This window comes from Coenobita brevimanus, chromosome 38, assembly GCF_032717465.1.
Source record: "Coenobita brevimanus isolate Jiangsu-jjx chromosome 38, ASM3271746v2, whole genome shotgun sequence".
Taxonomy (NCBI): Eukaryota; Metazoa; Arthropoda; class Malacostraca; order Decapoda; family Coenobitidae; genus Coenobita; species Coenobita brevimanus.
In genome coordinates, this window is record NC_136991.1 from 3,575,001 (window position 1) to 3,589,933 (window position 14,933).

At 40.9% G+C, this 14,933-nt stretch overlaps 1 protein-coding gene across 1 annotated transcript in view; it reads right to left on the reverse strand.

Annotated features, from left to right (window-relative positions):
- Positions 1-8,220, reverse strand: part of LOC145396491 (uncharacterized) — an 88,892-nt gene extending 80,672 nt beyond the window's left edge. The window contains exons 1-3 of the mRNA XM_080269861.1: positions 8,214-8,220; positions 5,441-5,628; positions 1,944-2,121 (exon numbers count right to left, since the gene is read on the reverse strand). Coding sequence (XP_080125987.1) covers positions 1,944-2,121; positions 5,441-5,628; positions 8,214-8,220 — 373 coding nt within the window. The remainder of the gene's footprint in view (positions 1-1,943; positions 2,122-5,440; positions 5,629-8,213) is intronic.
- Between the last annotated feature and the right edge of the window lie 6,713 nt (positions 8,221-14,933).

The window sequence follows — 14,933 nt, forward strand, 5'->3', positions numbered from 1 at the left end:
CACACACACACACACACACACAAGCTTAAATCCTCTACATGCTTCAATCGGCCAGGGTTAAAGTTTTTTGTCTTTTCTTTTTTTTTTGCGTAATCTCTGCTCATGACGGGAAAGTAACTTCATTTCTCTCTCACTCCAACAGCCGTGATTGGCACACAGACGCCTCCCCCTCCTCCCCTCGCCCCCTCCTCTCGTCCCCCTCGCCCCCCTCTCTTAGAACCCCCTTAACCCTCTGATGATCTCCACTGACTTTGTTTTTCCTCCTCTATCCTCCCTTTGTGTGTGTGTGTGTGTGTGTGTGTGTGTGTGTGTGTGTGTGTGTGTGTGTGTGTGTGTGTGTGTGTGTGTGTGTTGTGGGATCACCTCTTAGAAAGGCCCAGTCAGTCAGCCGCTCCCTATAGATGTTCGTATGGAAGATGGTTTTTCTCTCTCTCTCTCTCTCTCTCTCAACTCTTTTTCAGCTCCATCCGGAAGAAACGGAATCACACAGGTCGATTACAGAGACCTTTTTTACTCTCTACTGAAGGCCAGAGGGGAAAAAAGAGAAAAAGAGAGGAGAAAAAGAGGGGAAACAGAGGAAAAGAGGGGATATAGAGAAAAAGAGGAAAAAGAGAAAAAGAGGGGAAATAGAGAAAGAGAGAAAAAGAGGGGAGAAAGAGAGAAAAAGAGGGAAAAAAGAGAAGGAGAGGAAAAAGAAAAAGAGGGGAAATAGTGAAAAAGAGAGGAAAAAGAGAAAAAGAGGGGAAATAGTGAAAAAGAGAGGAAAAAGAGAAAAAACAGGGGAAATAAAGAGAAAAAGGGGTGAAACAGAAAAAGATAAGAGAAAAAAGAAAAAGGAGAAAAAGAGAGGAACTAAAGAGAAAAAGAGAGGAAATACAGAAGAAAAAGAGGAAATAAAGAGAAATGGAGGTGTAATAGAGAGAGAGAGAGGTGAAATAAAGAGGGAAACAGGTGAAAAAGAGAGAAAAGTAGAGAAAATAAGAATGAAATGGACATGAGATAAAGAGAGACAAGGTGAAATAAAGAGGAAAAGAGGAAATAAAGAGAAAAAGAGAAAATACTGACGAAATATGAAAAACAGAGGATATAATGAAAAAAAAAGAGGTGAAAAAAAGAGAAAAAAGAGGATGATATAATGGTATAATAATAAGAGGATATAATGATAATAATAATAATAATAGTAATAACAATAATTATGATAATAATAATAATAATGATAATAAAACCTACTGCTTATATATTTTTCCTTCATATACCCCTAAAACCTAACAAATAAAATCGACAAGAAAAATAAATAAATGAAAAAAAAATCCCCCCAAATTAAGTATCAATAATTAATTTCTAAAGTCCATATTCTCGTCGGTAAAGGAAGCTCCCTAACACCTCTTTCTTACCGATTTATTTTTGTATACGGATGGCTAATCATTTATGCAAAGTATGGCGATATTAGAATAATTTTAAGTAACACAGATGATGATAAAGTGTAATAAGCAAAACAAATCGCAGGGGAACAGGTGTTAGGGGATTTTGGCTTGTGATATTTGAATGATTTAAGTAGCACAGAAGAAGACAAAGTGTATCAAGCAAAATAAATCGCTATGGAAGAGGTGTTAGGGGGGTTCCTTAACTTTCCATGCCTAACTCTCCTACAATAAGAAAAATAAATCGCCTGTGAAATCAGAATGGTTTAAGTAGCACAGAAGACGACGATAAGGTGTAACAAGCAAAATAACTCGCTTAGGAAATGGCGTTAGGGGAGCTTCCTTAATTAATGAGAATATATATAAAATAAGACCTAAATCAATCCCACGCTCACCGTAAACAATGACACCCTCTTAAAGTCCCCAAAATAACTCACTTAGGAAATGGTGTTAGGGGAGCAGCCTTGAGAATACTAGAATATATATACAGTAAACTAAGGCCTAAATCCATCCAACGCTCACCGTAGACAATGACATCCTTCCTCTTAAAGTCTTCATTCTCAAAAGACGATATCCAACAGGTGTACTCCCCCGTCAGCTCCGTGGTAGGGTTAAGGATCGCGAGGGCCCGGTGTTTAGAGTATTCGTCGTCTGATACGCGGTACATCAGGTCCACACGCCCCTTCAGCATTCCGAGGTCCTGGGGGAGAAGGGGTTACGTGGATGAGAGGGTGTGAGATGGAGAGAGAGGATGAGGTAGACTGAGTGAGGTAGGTGAGATAAGTGGTATGGATGAATAAACACTATCTGTCTATCTGTGTGTGTGTGTGTGTGTGTGTGTGTGTGTGTGTGTGTGTGTGTGTGTGTGTGTGTGTGTGTGTGTGTGTGTGTGTTACTGGGTCACTGTGACTGTTTAAAATTACACATGTAAGTTTTTCTAATCCTGTGTCTAAATCCTGCCCATGATGATGATGATGATGATGATAATGATGATAATGATAAAGAGAATAACAACAACAATAATAATAATAGTAATAACAACAACAACAATAACAACAATAATAATAATAATAATAATAATAACAATAATAATAATAATAATAATAATAATAATAACAATAATAATAATAATAATAACAATAATAATAATAATAATAATAACAATAATAATAATAATAATAATAATAATAGTAATAATAACAATAATAATAATAATAATAATAATAATAACAATAATAATAACAATAATAATAATAATAATAATAACAATAATAATAATAATAATAATAATAATAATAATAATAATAACAACAATAATAATAATAATAATAATAATAATAATAATAATAATAATAATAACGAACATTCCTTTCAATTCAAACCAATATTCTCATTCCCTAATTCAAGCCACCAAACTTGACGAAAAGTAAAAATAAAAAAACCGTAAAAAAAAGGTGAAAATACTTAGCAACGTTTTTACCAGGCAGACACACTCGTCCCCGGCCAATCATGGAATTGACTTCAGACTTACGTGTTTTAAAAGTGAAAGGGTCAGGAAGAGGGAGGGGAAGGGCAGGGAGGGGTAAGGGAGGGGGGGAGGGGAAGGGGGAGGATGGGAGGAAGACGGGAAGAGGGTGTTGGGAGGGTGAGAGGGGAAGGATGGGAGGAACATGAGGAGGGGGAGAGAGGAAGGATGGGAGGAAGATGGGAAGAGGATGCGGTGAAGCATGAGAGGAAGAGGAGGAAGGTGTAAAAGAACTGACGTGGGAAGAGGAAGGGGGATGAGTGAGAGAGGATGAGAGGAGGGGAAAGGAGGAGGAGGAGGAGGTGGGCGGAGGGAATGGAGAAGAGGATTGGTGAGGGAAGATGGGAGGGGGAAGAGGAGCGAAGTGGAAGGAGTGGTGGAAGGAGGGATGACATGGGAGGAAGGGGAGAGATGGAAGATGGGGAGGGAAGAAAGGAGAGGGAGGGGGATGGGAGAGAGCGTGTGGGATGGAAAGGAAGAGGTATGGGAGGAGAAGAGGAGGAGTTAGGAAGAGGAGGGATGCAAGTGGAAGAAGAGAAAAAATTATATGGGAGTGAAGGGAAAAATGGGAGACAATGAAGGGAAGGAAGGAAGAGGGAGAGAAGGGGGAGAGGAGGAGGAGGGATGCTAAGGGTAAAGGAAGAGAGGGGAAGGAAAGTGGGGAAAGAGTGAGAGGGAGGAAGATGAGGAGAGACAGATGGATAAGAGAGAGTGGGAGAGAGAAGGAGAAAGGAAGAGAAAAACAAGGAGAGAGAGAGACAGAAGGAGGAGGGGGGGGGAGAAAGACAGAGAGAGAAGAAACTGTAAGAGAATAGGATAAAGAGAAAGGGGAAAAAAGGAGAATAAGAGACGAAAGGAAATAGGATAAAGAGAAAGGGGAAAAAAGGAGAATAAGAGACGAAAGGAAATAGAGATAGAGAAACAATACAGGAAAAAAGAGTGGAAAAAAACTAATGAAACGAGGGAGAGAGAGAGAGAGAGAGAGAGAGAGAGAGACAGAGAGAGAGAGTATAAAAGTGAGAAAGACGACCCGCCACAAACTTCTCAGTCCTCAATTCTCAATCTGCTCTCGCTCTCTCTCTCTCTCTCTCTCTCTCTCTCTCTCTCTCTCTCTCTCTCTCTCTCTCTCTCTCTCTCCATATTTCTTCACTGCCTCTCTTTCTCTGTCAAAATATTCTTCAATGTTCCTTGCTCTCTCTCTCTCTCTCTCTCTCTCTCTCTCTCTCTCTCTCTCTCTCTCTCTCTCATTTTCCCCTCTTCCTGAACTACCATTCTCCTCAAAGCCCAACATTCTAAAAAGCCACCCTTTAGATTCGAACCCCGGTCCTCTCAGATGCCAGCCAAGCACGTTACCCACTAAACCACCGCCACCCCACGAATCTCAGGGCAAATATATACGCGCAAAGTTGGAGCTGAGTCGACGATAAAAGATGGGAAGAGGGAGAGACAGCAATAAAGATAGTAAGGGGGCCGGGCATGTGAGAAAATGAAGAGGGAGATAGGAGGAAACACGAAATATAAAAGACAGTGGTAAAAACAGAAAATGGGGGATATAATACAGAGAAAATGGGAGAGAAAATAGAGATAAAAATGGGAGAAAATAAAATAGAGAGTGTTAAAAACAGAAAATGGGAGGTGAAATACTCAAGAAAATGGGAGAAAATATAACAGAGTGGTAAAAACAAAAAATGGGAGATGAAATACTGAAGAAAATGGGAGCGATAATACATATGTAAATGGGAGAAAATACATTAAAGAAAAAACAAAAGGCAAGTTTGGTGCAGGAAATGTAAAAGATAGTAAAAGACAGAAATATGAAGGCCTACCTATCTATCTATATCTATCTATCTATAAAATGGTAAAGTCAGAAAATGGATGACAAACTACAGAAGGAAATGGGAGGCTGATGATGGGAAATAAATGTAAGGGGAGACAAATGACAAAATTAGTAAGTACTGACGAAAACTTAATGATATGGAAGATTAACATGGGACGAGAACACCAAATGATGATGATGGCAATAAATATGTAGAAAGAAAGAGGATAAATGAGGCTAAAATGAAGTTAGTAAAATGGACTAAAATATAAAAATAGACTTGATAAAAAGAGGTAATAGTGAATGATAAATAAACAAGCTAAATAGGTGAGTGAATTAGTAATGACAAAAAAAAAAAAAAATGGTCTGAAAAACTGACGATGACAATGAATAAGTAATATGAGACTGAGATGATTGTAACAGTAGAGAGAGAGAGAGAGAGAGAGAGAGAGAGAGAGAGAGAGAGAGCGAGAGAGAGAGAGAGAGAGAGAGAGGCAAAAATGATCACCACAGCAGAAATAACAAATAACAGATCAAAACATTACAGTCGTACCATACTATCCACCCATCCATCCATCTATCCATCTATCTATCCATCCATCTATCCATCTATCTGTCCACCCATCCATCCATCTATCTATCCATCCATCCATCTATCTATCTATCTATCTATCTCACCTGGGGCTCGTTGTTGGGTATCCACTGGTAGACGGGATAGGGCTGTCTGTTGTAGTACCACTTCACCACCAAACTCGTCTTGTCAAATTCGGTGAGGACGTAGGAGCAGTCAAGGACCAGGCGAGGCGTGGATCCGTTCTTGACTACACTTGGCCCGTCGATGCTCACTACCTCGAGACCCCGGGAACCTGTCGGGAAGAAAGAGTAGATGAGTAAGAGTCTTCCTTCTCTCTCTCTCTCTCTCTCTCTCTCTCTCTCTCTCTCTCTCTCTCTCTCTCTCCGTGTGCCTTCATCGCCTCTCTTTCAAAATATTTCTTCACTGTGTACCTTGCCCTCTGATATAGTTCTTCTCTCTCTCTCTCTCTCTCTCTCTCTCTCCCTATTTATCTATCTCGCTATCTGTCCTGTCGGGAAGGAGTTAGACTATGTGATTTTGAATTATTTTTGTTTAACTATACTGGCCCTCTCTTGGTCATTATTTTCTCTATCTATCGCTACACAACCATCTACGGTATCTACCCATCTATCTCTACTCAACTATATCTATTTATCTATCTATTTATCTATCTGTTTATCAATCGTCTATCTTTCTATTTACCTGTTTATCAATCTTTCTATCGATCAATTTATCCATCCATCCATCTATCAATAATCAACTGACTATCTATTTTTATCTATCTACTTAACTCTTGCCCTCCGCATCCTGTCGGGGTAACGCTAAGTTAAAAATACACCTAATTATCACCACCATCACCAGCACCATCATCACCCAACCCTATCTATCTGTCTATCTAATCAATCTATCTATCTATCTATCTATCTATCTATCTCGATGCCCACTAAAGCCTTCCTGATCCTGTTGAGAGAAGGTCAGGGCTGGAACAGAGGTAGAAAGGTATTGAATTTAAAATGGAGAAAAAGAGGACAAAAAAGAGAGAAACAAGGAAAGAAAAAGAGAGGAGAAAGAAAATGGGAAAAAGAGAGAAAGTGGTAAAAGAGGGAGGGGAGAAAGAAAAGTGATACAAAATAAAGAGAGTGAACAGGATGCAAAGGAAAAAGAGAGAAGAAAAATGAAAATGGGAGAGAGAGAGGGAGAGGAAGAAAGAAAAAATAAGAGAAAGAAGGACGGAAGAAACAGAAGAGAGAGGGAGAGAGAATAAAGAAACAAGGACGAAAATAAAAAGAGAGGGGGGACTGAACAGAAAACACACACACACACACACACACACACACACACACACACATACACATCCAGAGAGAGAGAGAGAGAGAGAGAGAGATGGCCATCAGTATAAACAACAGAACCCGACCCAATCGCCTATAAAGGATTTAATTATAGAGGTTCCAATCCTTTATTTTTCTACGGTATTCAACTCCATTCAAGACAGGCCCTTCGACTTTTTAATTCTGTCCCACCTTTTCCTCATTTTCTTCTCGCTCTGTCTTCCTCGTTCTTCATTTTCATCATCATCAACGTTATTTTCTTCCCCTTCTTCATCATCATCATCATCACCATTATCATCATTATTATTATTATTAATTTTTTCACGACCACTACCACCACCACCACCACCACCACCATCATCATCTTTACTTGTTTCTCTCTCTCTCTCTCTCTCTCTCCACCTGACTGGACAAATACCACAGGATTCCCACACTGTGCCTTATCCACCCAATGCACGCCACACCGAAGGGAAGACGAAGAAGAGTGGTGGAAAGCGTGTGGAAAAGAATAGTAGTAGTAGTAGTAGTAGTAGTAGTAGTAGTAGTAGTAGTAGTAGTAGTACAGTAATAATAATAATAATAATAATAATAATAATAATAATAATAATAATAATAATAGATAATAATAATAATAATAATGAAAATAAAAAATAATAGTTATAGTTATTATCAGTTTTTAGAACTATTTTTATTATTACTATTAATATTAGTATTGTTGTTGTTGTTGCTGTTGCTATTATTATTATTATTATTATTATTATTATTATTATTATTATTATTATTATCATTATTATTATTATTATTACTACTACTACTACTACTACTACTACCATTACTACTACTATAACAAAAATAAGAAAAGAAACTGCAGTTTTCTTTAAAGCAAACCAAAACAACATACAACATACGTGCACTCATACATACACCCAAGCATCTGTATGAACATCATTTAATATACTGCATAAAAACACAAATACATATCCAGTATATTTTTTTGACAATGATATTCAGATGTTCCCCATATAAGGCTTTGTATAACCAGCTCTCTATAACAGGCCTTTTTTTTTTAATATAAGAAAGAAAGAACCCAAGACAAGGGGCCAGCTACATTGTTCCCTCAAAGAAAAAAAAAAAATAACAGAGAGCCAAATTCAAGATCCAATTGAATGTGGTTCCCTTTAAGTGGCGGAGATAAGAGGAAGGGGCGTGAAAGAATTAGCCTGCTGGTGTGGGCTAAAAAAACGCAAGAGGGTGTGATTGGCTGTGCGATAGGGAACGGGTTACGAAAAGAGTGGTCAGACCTGAATGTCAAGTGTTTGTTGAGATAAGTCAACACGTATTAGCATTCAACTCTACCCACAGCTCTCTTAGGCTTCTCACTGTCTGTCTATCTATCTATGTACCTATCTATCTATCTGTCTGTCTATCTATCTATCTATCTAATGTGAAAAGAAGAGAGAGGAAAGAGAGGAGGAGGAAGGAAGATTAAAGAGAAAGGAGGAAGATGTGTGTGTTGTTATTTTACACGCAAGATATAATTCCTTCTTACCGGACATTACACCTGTGTTTTATGCTAATTAGATGTGTAAAGGTGGGAGGGTGGGGCAGGTGTGGAGGAGGGGGGCACGGGGAGGAAGAGGGGAAGTGAGGGGTGCGGACGAGGGGAAGGTAGAGAGAGAGAGAGAGAGAGAGAGAGAAGGAAAGATGGTGAGGTGGAAAAAAGACGGGGAGGGAATGGAAGGTGGGGGAGGCTTGGTGTGGGGAGAAAATGGGAGAGGGGAGTAGAAGAGAGCAGAGGGGCTGGGGTAGGAGAAAGGGAGGAGAGACGAGGAGAGAGAGGATTGGAGAGAAGTATAAATGGTTAGAGACAGAGGTACAAGGAGGCTGACAGAGGAAGGCTGAGAGGTGAAAGAGGAAGGGGACGTGGAAGGGGAGAGGGAAGGGAGAAAGAAAGAGGGGGAGGAGAGGTAAGGGGAGATAGGATAAGAGGGGGAGGGGCTAGGGGTGAGAGGTGTTCAGGCCTGTTTTGAGAGGGGAGGGGGGAGAGAGATAAAAGGGAAGGGGGGGAGGGAAAAAATCTGAAGGAAGGAAGATGGGGGGGGTGAGAGAGGCAGGTGGGGAGGGGGAGGGGGAGGAGACAAAGGTGAGGAGATGTCTTGAAAGTGGGGGGAGGGGAGGAAAGCGGGGGGGTTAGGGGGGAGGGGGGAGGTAACAGAGGTGAAGAAGTATGTCTAGTAACGAATTTCCTTTGTGGGTCGGTGGGAGGGGGAGGGGGAGGGGGAGGGGGAGGGGGAGGGGCAGGATGAGGAGGGGAGGGGGAGGAGGGGAGGGGGAGGGGGCGAGGGGGAACGGGGGAGGGGGAACGGGGGAGGAGGCGGAGGGGAGGAGGCGAGGGGGGAGGAGGAGCGGGGGAGAGGGGGGAAGAAGAGGGAAAAGTCTGGAGGGAGGAAGAGGAGAAGACAAACAGGGAAGAGGAGAAAAAAACAGAAAAAGAGGAAAAGAGAAAAAAAACAATAAAAAATCAAAAGCCATTGTAAAGTCATTAAAAAACACCTCCCCTTCCCCCCATAAATGAAAAAAAAATCAAAATCTATTCAATTTAAATTTTCACGGCACATTTTTCGGGAGAGAGGAGGTCATAGTCAGAGGGAAAGACAGATTGGAAGAAATTACGTTAAGTGGGAATAAATATGAATGAACTATATTACACTTGATTTTCGATACCTGAAGACGAGAGAGAGAGAGAGAGAGAGAGAGAGAGAGAGAGAGAGAGAGAGAAACTGTTGTCCGCATTCCCGCCGTCTTTAATTGGCTGACGAAATACCGTACCCCCACCTTCTCTCTCTCACTTTCTCTCTCACTCACTCTCTCTCTCTCTCTCTCTCTCTCTCTTTTGGAAAACACCTCATTCAACCTCAGTCCAAAATTTCAATATATTTTTTTGTATTTTCCCTATCTTCTTTTCACATATTACAGAAATCTCTCTCTCTCTCTCTCTCTCTCTCTCTCTCTCTCTCACACACACACACACACTGGCACACAAACACCTTCAGCTCTTCCTTCCTCCCGTCCTTCCTTCCTTTACCCCTTCCCTAAAAACATCTCAAACTTTCTTTCTCGCTCACCAGTAAGAAAATATCCAGCCATTTTTTCTTCCTTTCAAAACAACAGAACATTAGCTTTACTATTATATATTTTGTTTATTGCTTTATTTATTTCCATTTATTAGTCTCCACCTATGTATTGTTTTTGCTGGTATTATTATTATTTTGGCCTAAGAGCCGCGCGAGGATTCCAGGAGAACTGCAGCCTGCGTGAGGAATCTGAAGGACCCAGGTTATGTGTCCTGACATGGGTCATAGCTGATTGAGAAAAATCCGAATCCTTTATGCGCAGTGGAAGGGAAAGTCAGAAAGTGTCACATCAGTATTATAAGACAACGAGAAAAGGTGGTCATGTCTACTGGAGATTTCAACAGGACCCGAACAAGTAATCTGAGAATGAAACTTGGCGGATCGATTCCTGTGAGTTTATTTCGTTTTATTAAAAAAAAAAATCCAGATCTTCCCAATGAGGTCAAGGTCATTGTAAGTAACAGTAGGTGGAGACTAGTGACTGTCTGCAGGACAATTACAATGTTTTAGTTATTATTATTTTTATTATTATTATTATTAGGGTATTATTATTATTATTATTATTATTATTATTATTATTATTATTATTATCATCATCATTGTTATTATCTTAAGAAGAAAAGTTCACGTTGCTCTTATTAAACGATTTCCACATGCACTCACTATGGAAACACTCCCTTCCTCTTACCCTTCCTTTTTATACGAATTATTACAGATGGACCATACTCTTTTCACCCTAATTTGGCAAAGAATTTCGTACTTTTGCAGCTTATTTCACGTATCCATTGTCAGAAAGAGATTATAATGCGGCTCTACATCCTTGCCATAGCACTTAGGCCTATCTGTAAGTAGCAATATGTTCTAGTGTTAATCCATTGCTATAACTCAGCATTCAAGACGAAGGGATGAAAATATTAGACCAAGTTAAGGTGAAAAGAGTAAAATGATGAAGATTTTCCTTGCCCAGTTCCCTTAGGTGAAAAAAATCGTCTGAAATTGAATCCCGCCAGTCAAAAAGGGAATGGCAAAGTCCCCGACCACATCATTATTTTGCGCAAGGGAAGAAAATGCAGTGTATGTTATTTCCTTTAGTCCCCCCTCGCTCTAACTTCTCGCGTCTTTGAAAGAAAATGGATGTCGGTGAGTTTTGTGGCGGTAAGGGTGTGTTTTGAAGTCTCTCTCTCTCTCTCTCTCTCTCTCTCTCTCTCTCTCTCTCTCTCAGCAATAAAGAAAATGTGGGCGAGTTATGTGGTAGTAGTGGTGTTGGTGCTGTTTTGAAGTTTTCCCACCATTCTCTCTCTCTCTCTCTCTCTACTCTCACGATCTTGAAGTCTGTCTCTCGGTCGACATCCAGCTCTACGAAGCGAAACCACTGATAGAGAGAGAGAGAGAGAGAGAGAGAGAGAGAGAGAGAGAGAGAGAGAGAGAGAGAGAGAGAGAGAGAGAGAGAGAATTAACTTAGAAGGCTGCAGACAGAGCAAGTAAATGGATGAAAGCGACAGGGAGAGAGCTGTAAAAAAGAGAGGAGGGAAGGGAGAGAGTGAAAGGAGGCGGTGAAAGGAAGAAGCCAGGCAGAAAGGAAACTGATAGGGAGGAAGAGACTAGAGGCAACCCACACAGATACACAGACCACACAGACCTTGAAGGCGTCTGTAGGTGGGACAGGTTTAATATTTCTTTGTGCACATAGTTATATCTAGACTGTCATACATACATACATACATACATATATACAAACATACATATATTGTTTATTCATTCGTTCATACATACATACATATACACATACATACGTTCATTCATTTATTCATACGTGCATACATACATACATACATACATACATACATTCATACATACATACTGTAGATACATACATACATACATACATTCATAGATACATACATACATACATACATATATATGCATACATATATTCCTTCATACATTCATACATACAAACAGACATACATATATCATTCATTCATACATACATACATATATACATACATACAAACACATCAATCATACATACATACATACATACATGTCATTCACATATATTATATACATACATGCATACATTCATACATACATTCATTCATACGTACATACATACATACATACATTCATTCATACATACATATATCATTCACACATACATACATACATACATCATTCATACATACATACATACATACATTCAAACATACATCATACATACATCATTTATTCACACATGCATACACACCGTACGTACATACATACATACATTCATACATACATACATACATACATACACTGAGCTGAGTAATTTCCAAAGATAAATATGGAGGGAACTCTAAATTTTTACACCTATGAGTGGCGCGACTATGAGGTATTAGGCGAAGGAGAGTACGCTGGGGTGTTATGGGTTAGTATTCATAAACATACTCCCTTTATAAGTCCAAAGGGAAAGACAGGGAGGGTCAAGGAAGGGAGGGAGAAGGGGAGGGAGAGGGAAGAGAGGAAGGGGAAGGGATGAGACGAGGGGAAGGGGGAGGGATGAGGGAAAAGGGGGGAAGAGGAGAATGGAGAGGGAAGAAGGGAAAGAGGAGGGAAGAGGAAAAGGAGAGGGATAAGGAAAAGGAAGAGGGAAAGAGGGAGGGAAGAGGGGAAAGAAGAGGGAAGAAGGGAAAGGAGAGGGAAGAGAGGAAAGAAGAGGGAAGAGAGGAAAGGAGAGGAAGAAGAGGGACGACATGAAAGACGACAAAAAGAGTAGGAAGAGAAGAAAGAAGAGGAAAGAGGCGAAAGAAGGAATAAAGAAAAGAGGGGAAAGACGAAAGAAGAGAAAGAAAAGAGAAGAAAGAGGGGAAAAGGTGGAGGGGAAACGATTTAAAACTTGAACGAAGGATTGGGAGGGAGGGGAGGGGAGGGTTGGGAGGGGTAGTGGCAGGGGTGTGGAAAGGGGGGGAAGAGGGTGTGGGAAGAAGGCAACGCTGGGGTGAGGAAGGGTGATAAAGGGTGAGGGGAGGAAGGGAGGGAGGAGAGCAGTGAGGAACCAGGACAGGGAGGGGAAGGGTGGGGAGAGTTGGGGAGGGGGAAGGGAGGAAGAAGCAAGAGGAGGTGAGGGAGACTAAAGGGTGAAGAAGGATGAGGTAGGGTGGGGGAAGGCCAGGGGGATGTGGGGAGTGGGGAGGAAGGGGTAAATGGGGAGGGGGAAGGGTGGGGGAAGGGGTGAATCGGGTTAAGTCTTTAGTGTTTGCTCTTCTTCCTGGATTATTTAAGGAACCAACAGAGAGAGAGAGAGAGAGAGAGAATTCTCTCTCTCTCTCTCTCTCTCTCTCTCTCTCACACACACACACACACACACACACACACACACACACACACACATACATGTAACAAGGCATACCCCCAAACGCATTTATACGTAAAGAATTAAGTATCTCAGTTATCAGTGATAGAGAGAGAGAGAGAGAGAGAGAGAGAGAGAGAGAGAGAGAGAGAGAGCTAATTACCGCAGTTTTGAGAGAGTCCTTTGAAGCGAGAGGGAGTCATTAGGCTGGAGAGAGAGAGAGAGAGAGAGAGAGAGAGAGGTAAGTTATCATGCTGTACACCTACAGACTGACAGATAGATAAACTGACAGACAGACAGATAGACGGAGGTGGAGATCGAAGAGGCAAGTGAAGAAGAGAATGAGAGAGAAAAAAAAAAGAGAGGAAGGGGAGACCGAAACAAATGTGATAATGATTAACAAAACACACACAAAAAATATCTTCTCAATGCGACCCGTCTTTAAGGAATTTTTCTTACACAGCTGCCTTTTGTCACTCCCAATCTCTCCCTCTCTCTCTCTCTCTCTCTCTCTCTCTCTCTCACTCTCTCTCTCTCTCTCTCTCTCTCTCTCTCAAAGTGTTTTCTCGGTTCATTTTTTTGTCCTGTTTTACATTTTTCTTTATATATTCCTGATCACCTTCTCCTCCTCCTCTATCTCGCTCGTCGATCAGTCTATCCTCTCTCTCTCTCTCTCTCTCTCTCACACACACACACACACACACACACACACACACACATACACACACACACACACACACACACACACACACACACACACACACACACACACACACACACACACACACACACACACACACACACACACACACACACACACACACACACAAAGGCCCCAAATACTCCTTCCACACTCGGATGAATCAGCGAGTGAATGAAAAGCCGACTCATGAATAATGCAGGGGATTCACTCATTCACGCATCTCTCTCTCTCTCTCTCGATGATGGCGGAAAAGGAACAAAGGTATGTGATGTAGCAATTTTTTTCATGGGTCATGGTACATTAGGGCGCCCACCATCCACTCACTTGATGTAGTGCTGCCTCCTGGTGACTCTACGCTAAAAGACAAGTCAAATGATTTGCAGCTCAGGAAATTACTTACTACGCTGGGTGGTAACCATATAAATGAATGACTGGTGATCTAGTCTCTCTCTCTCTCTCTCTCTCTCTCTCTCTCTCTCTCTCCAGGTGTGAGGTCTAGTGATGAGTTAAGGCCAGGCGGGAACACAATAAGAATTCACGAGAGAGAGAGAGAGAGAGAGAGAGAGAGAGACAGAGAGACAGAGAGAAGCGGTATTGGTATTTCCCATCGAATTATGGTATTACAGTTATGTCAGTGAAGATCCGAGCAATTATACCAGGCAAGGAAGAGATTATACCAGCGAAGGGCTTATACCAAAGGAGCAATTATACCACCGATCATACCAGTCTAAGGTAATTATAATAGTAAGAATAATACCGGAGAAGCTATAACACCAAAAGACCGATTATACCACACCAATAATAGTCTCGGGAGCAATAATACCAGCAAAGATTATACCAAAAGAGCGATAATACCAGGTACCAGGGCCCGTAGCAAGCATTATACCAGGGGAATAATTACAGTATACCAGGAACCGATTATACCACTCAATAGTATGTTCTTATTTCACTGCTACTGTACCGTAAGAGGAGCAACATAGATATACCAGTCTAGGAACCAATTATACCAGGTGAACCAATTATACCAGGTGAACCAATTATACCAGTGAACCAATTATACCAATGGACCAATTATACCAGTGAACCAATTATACCAGT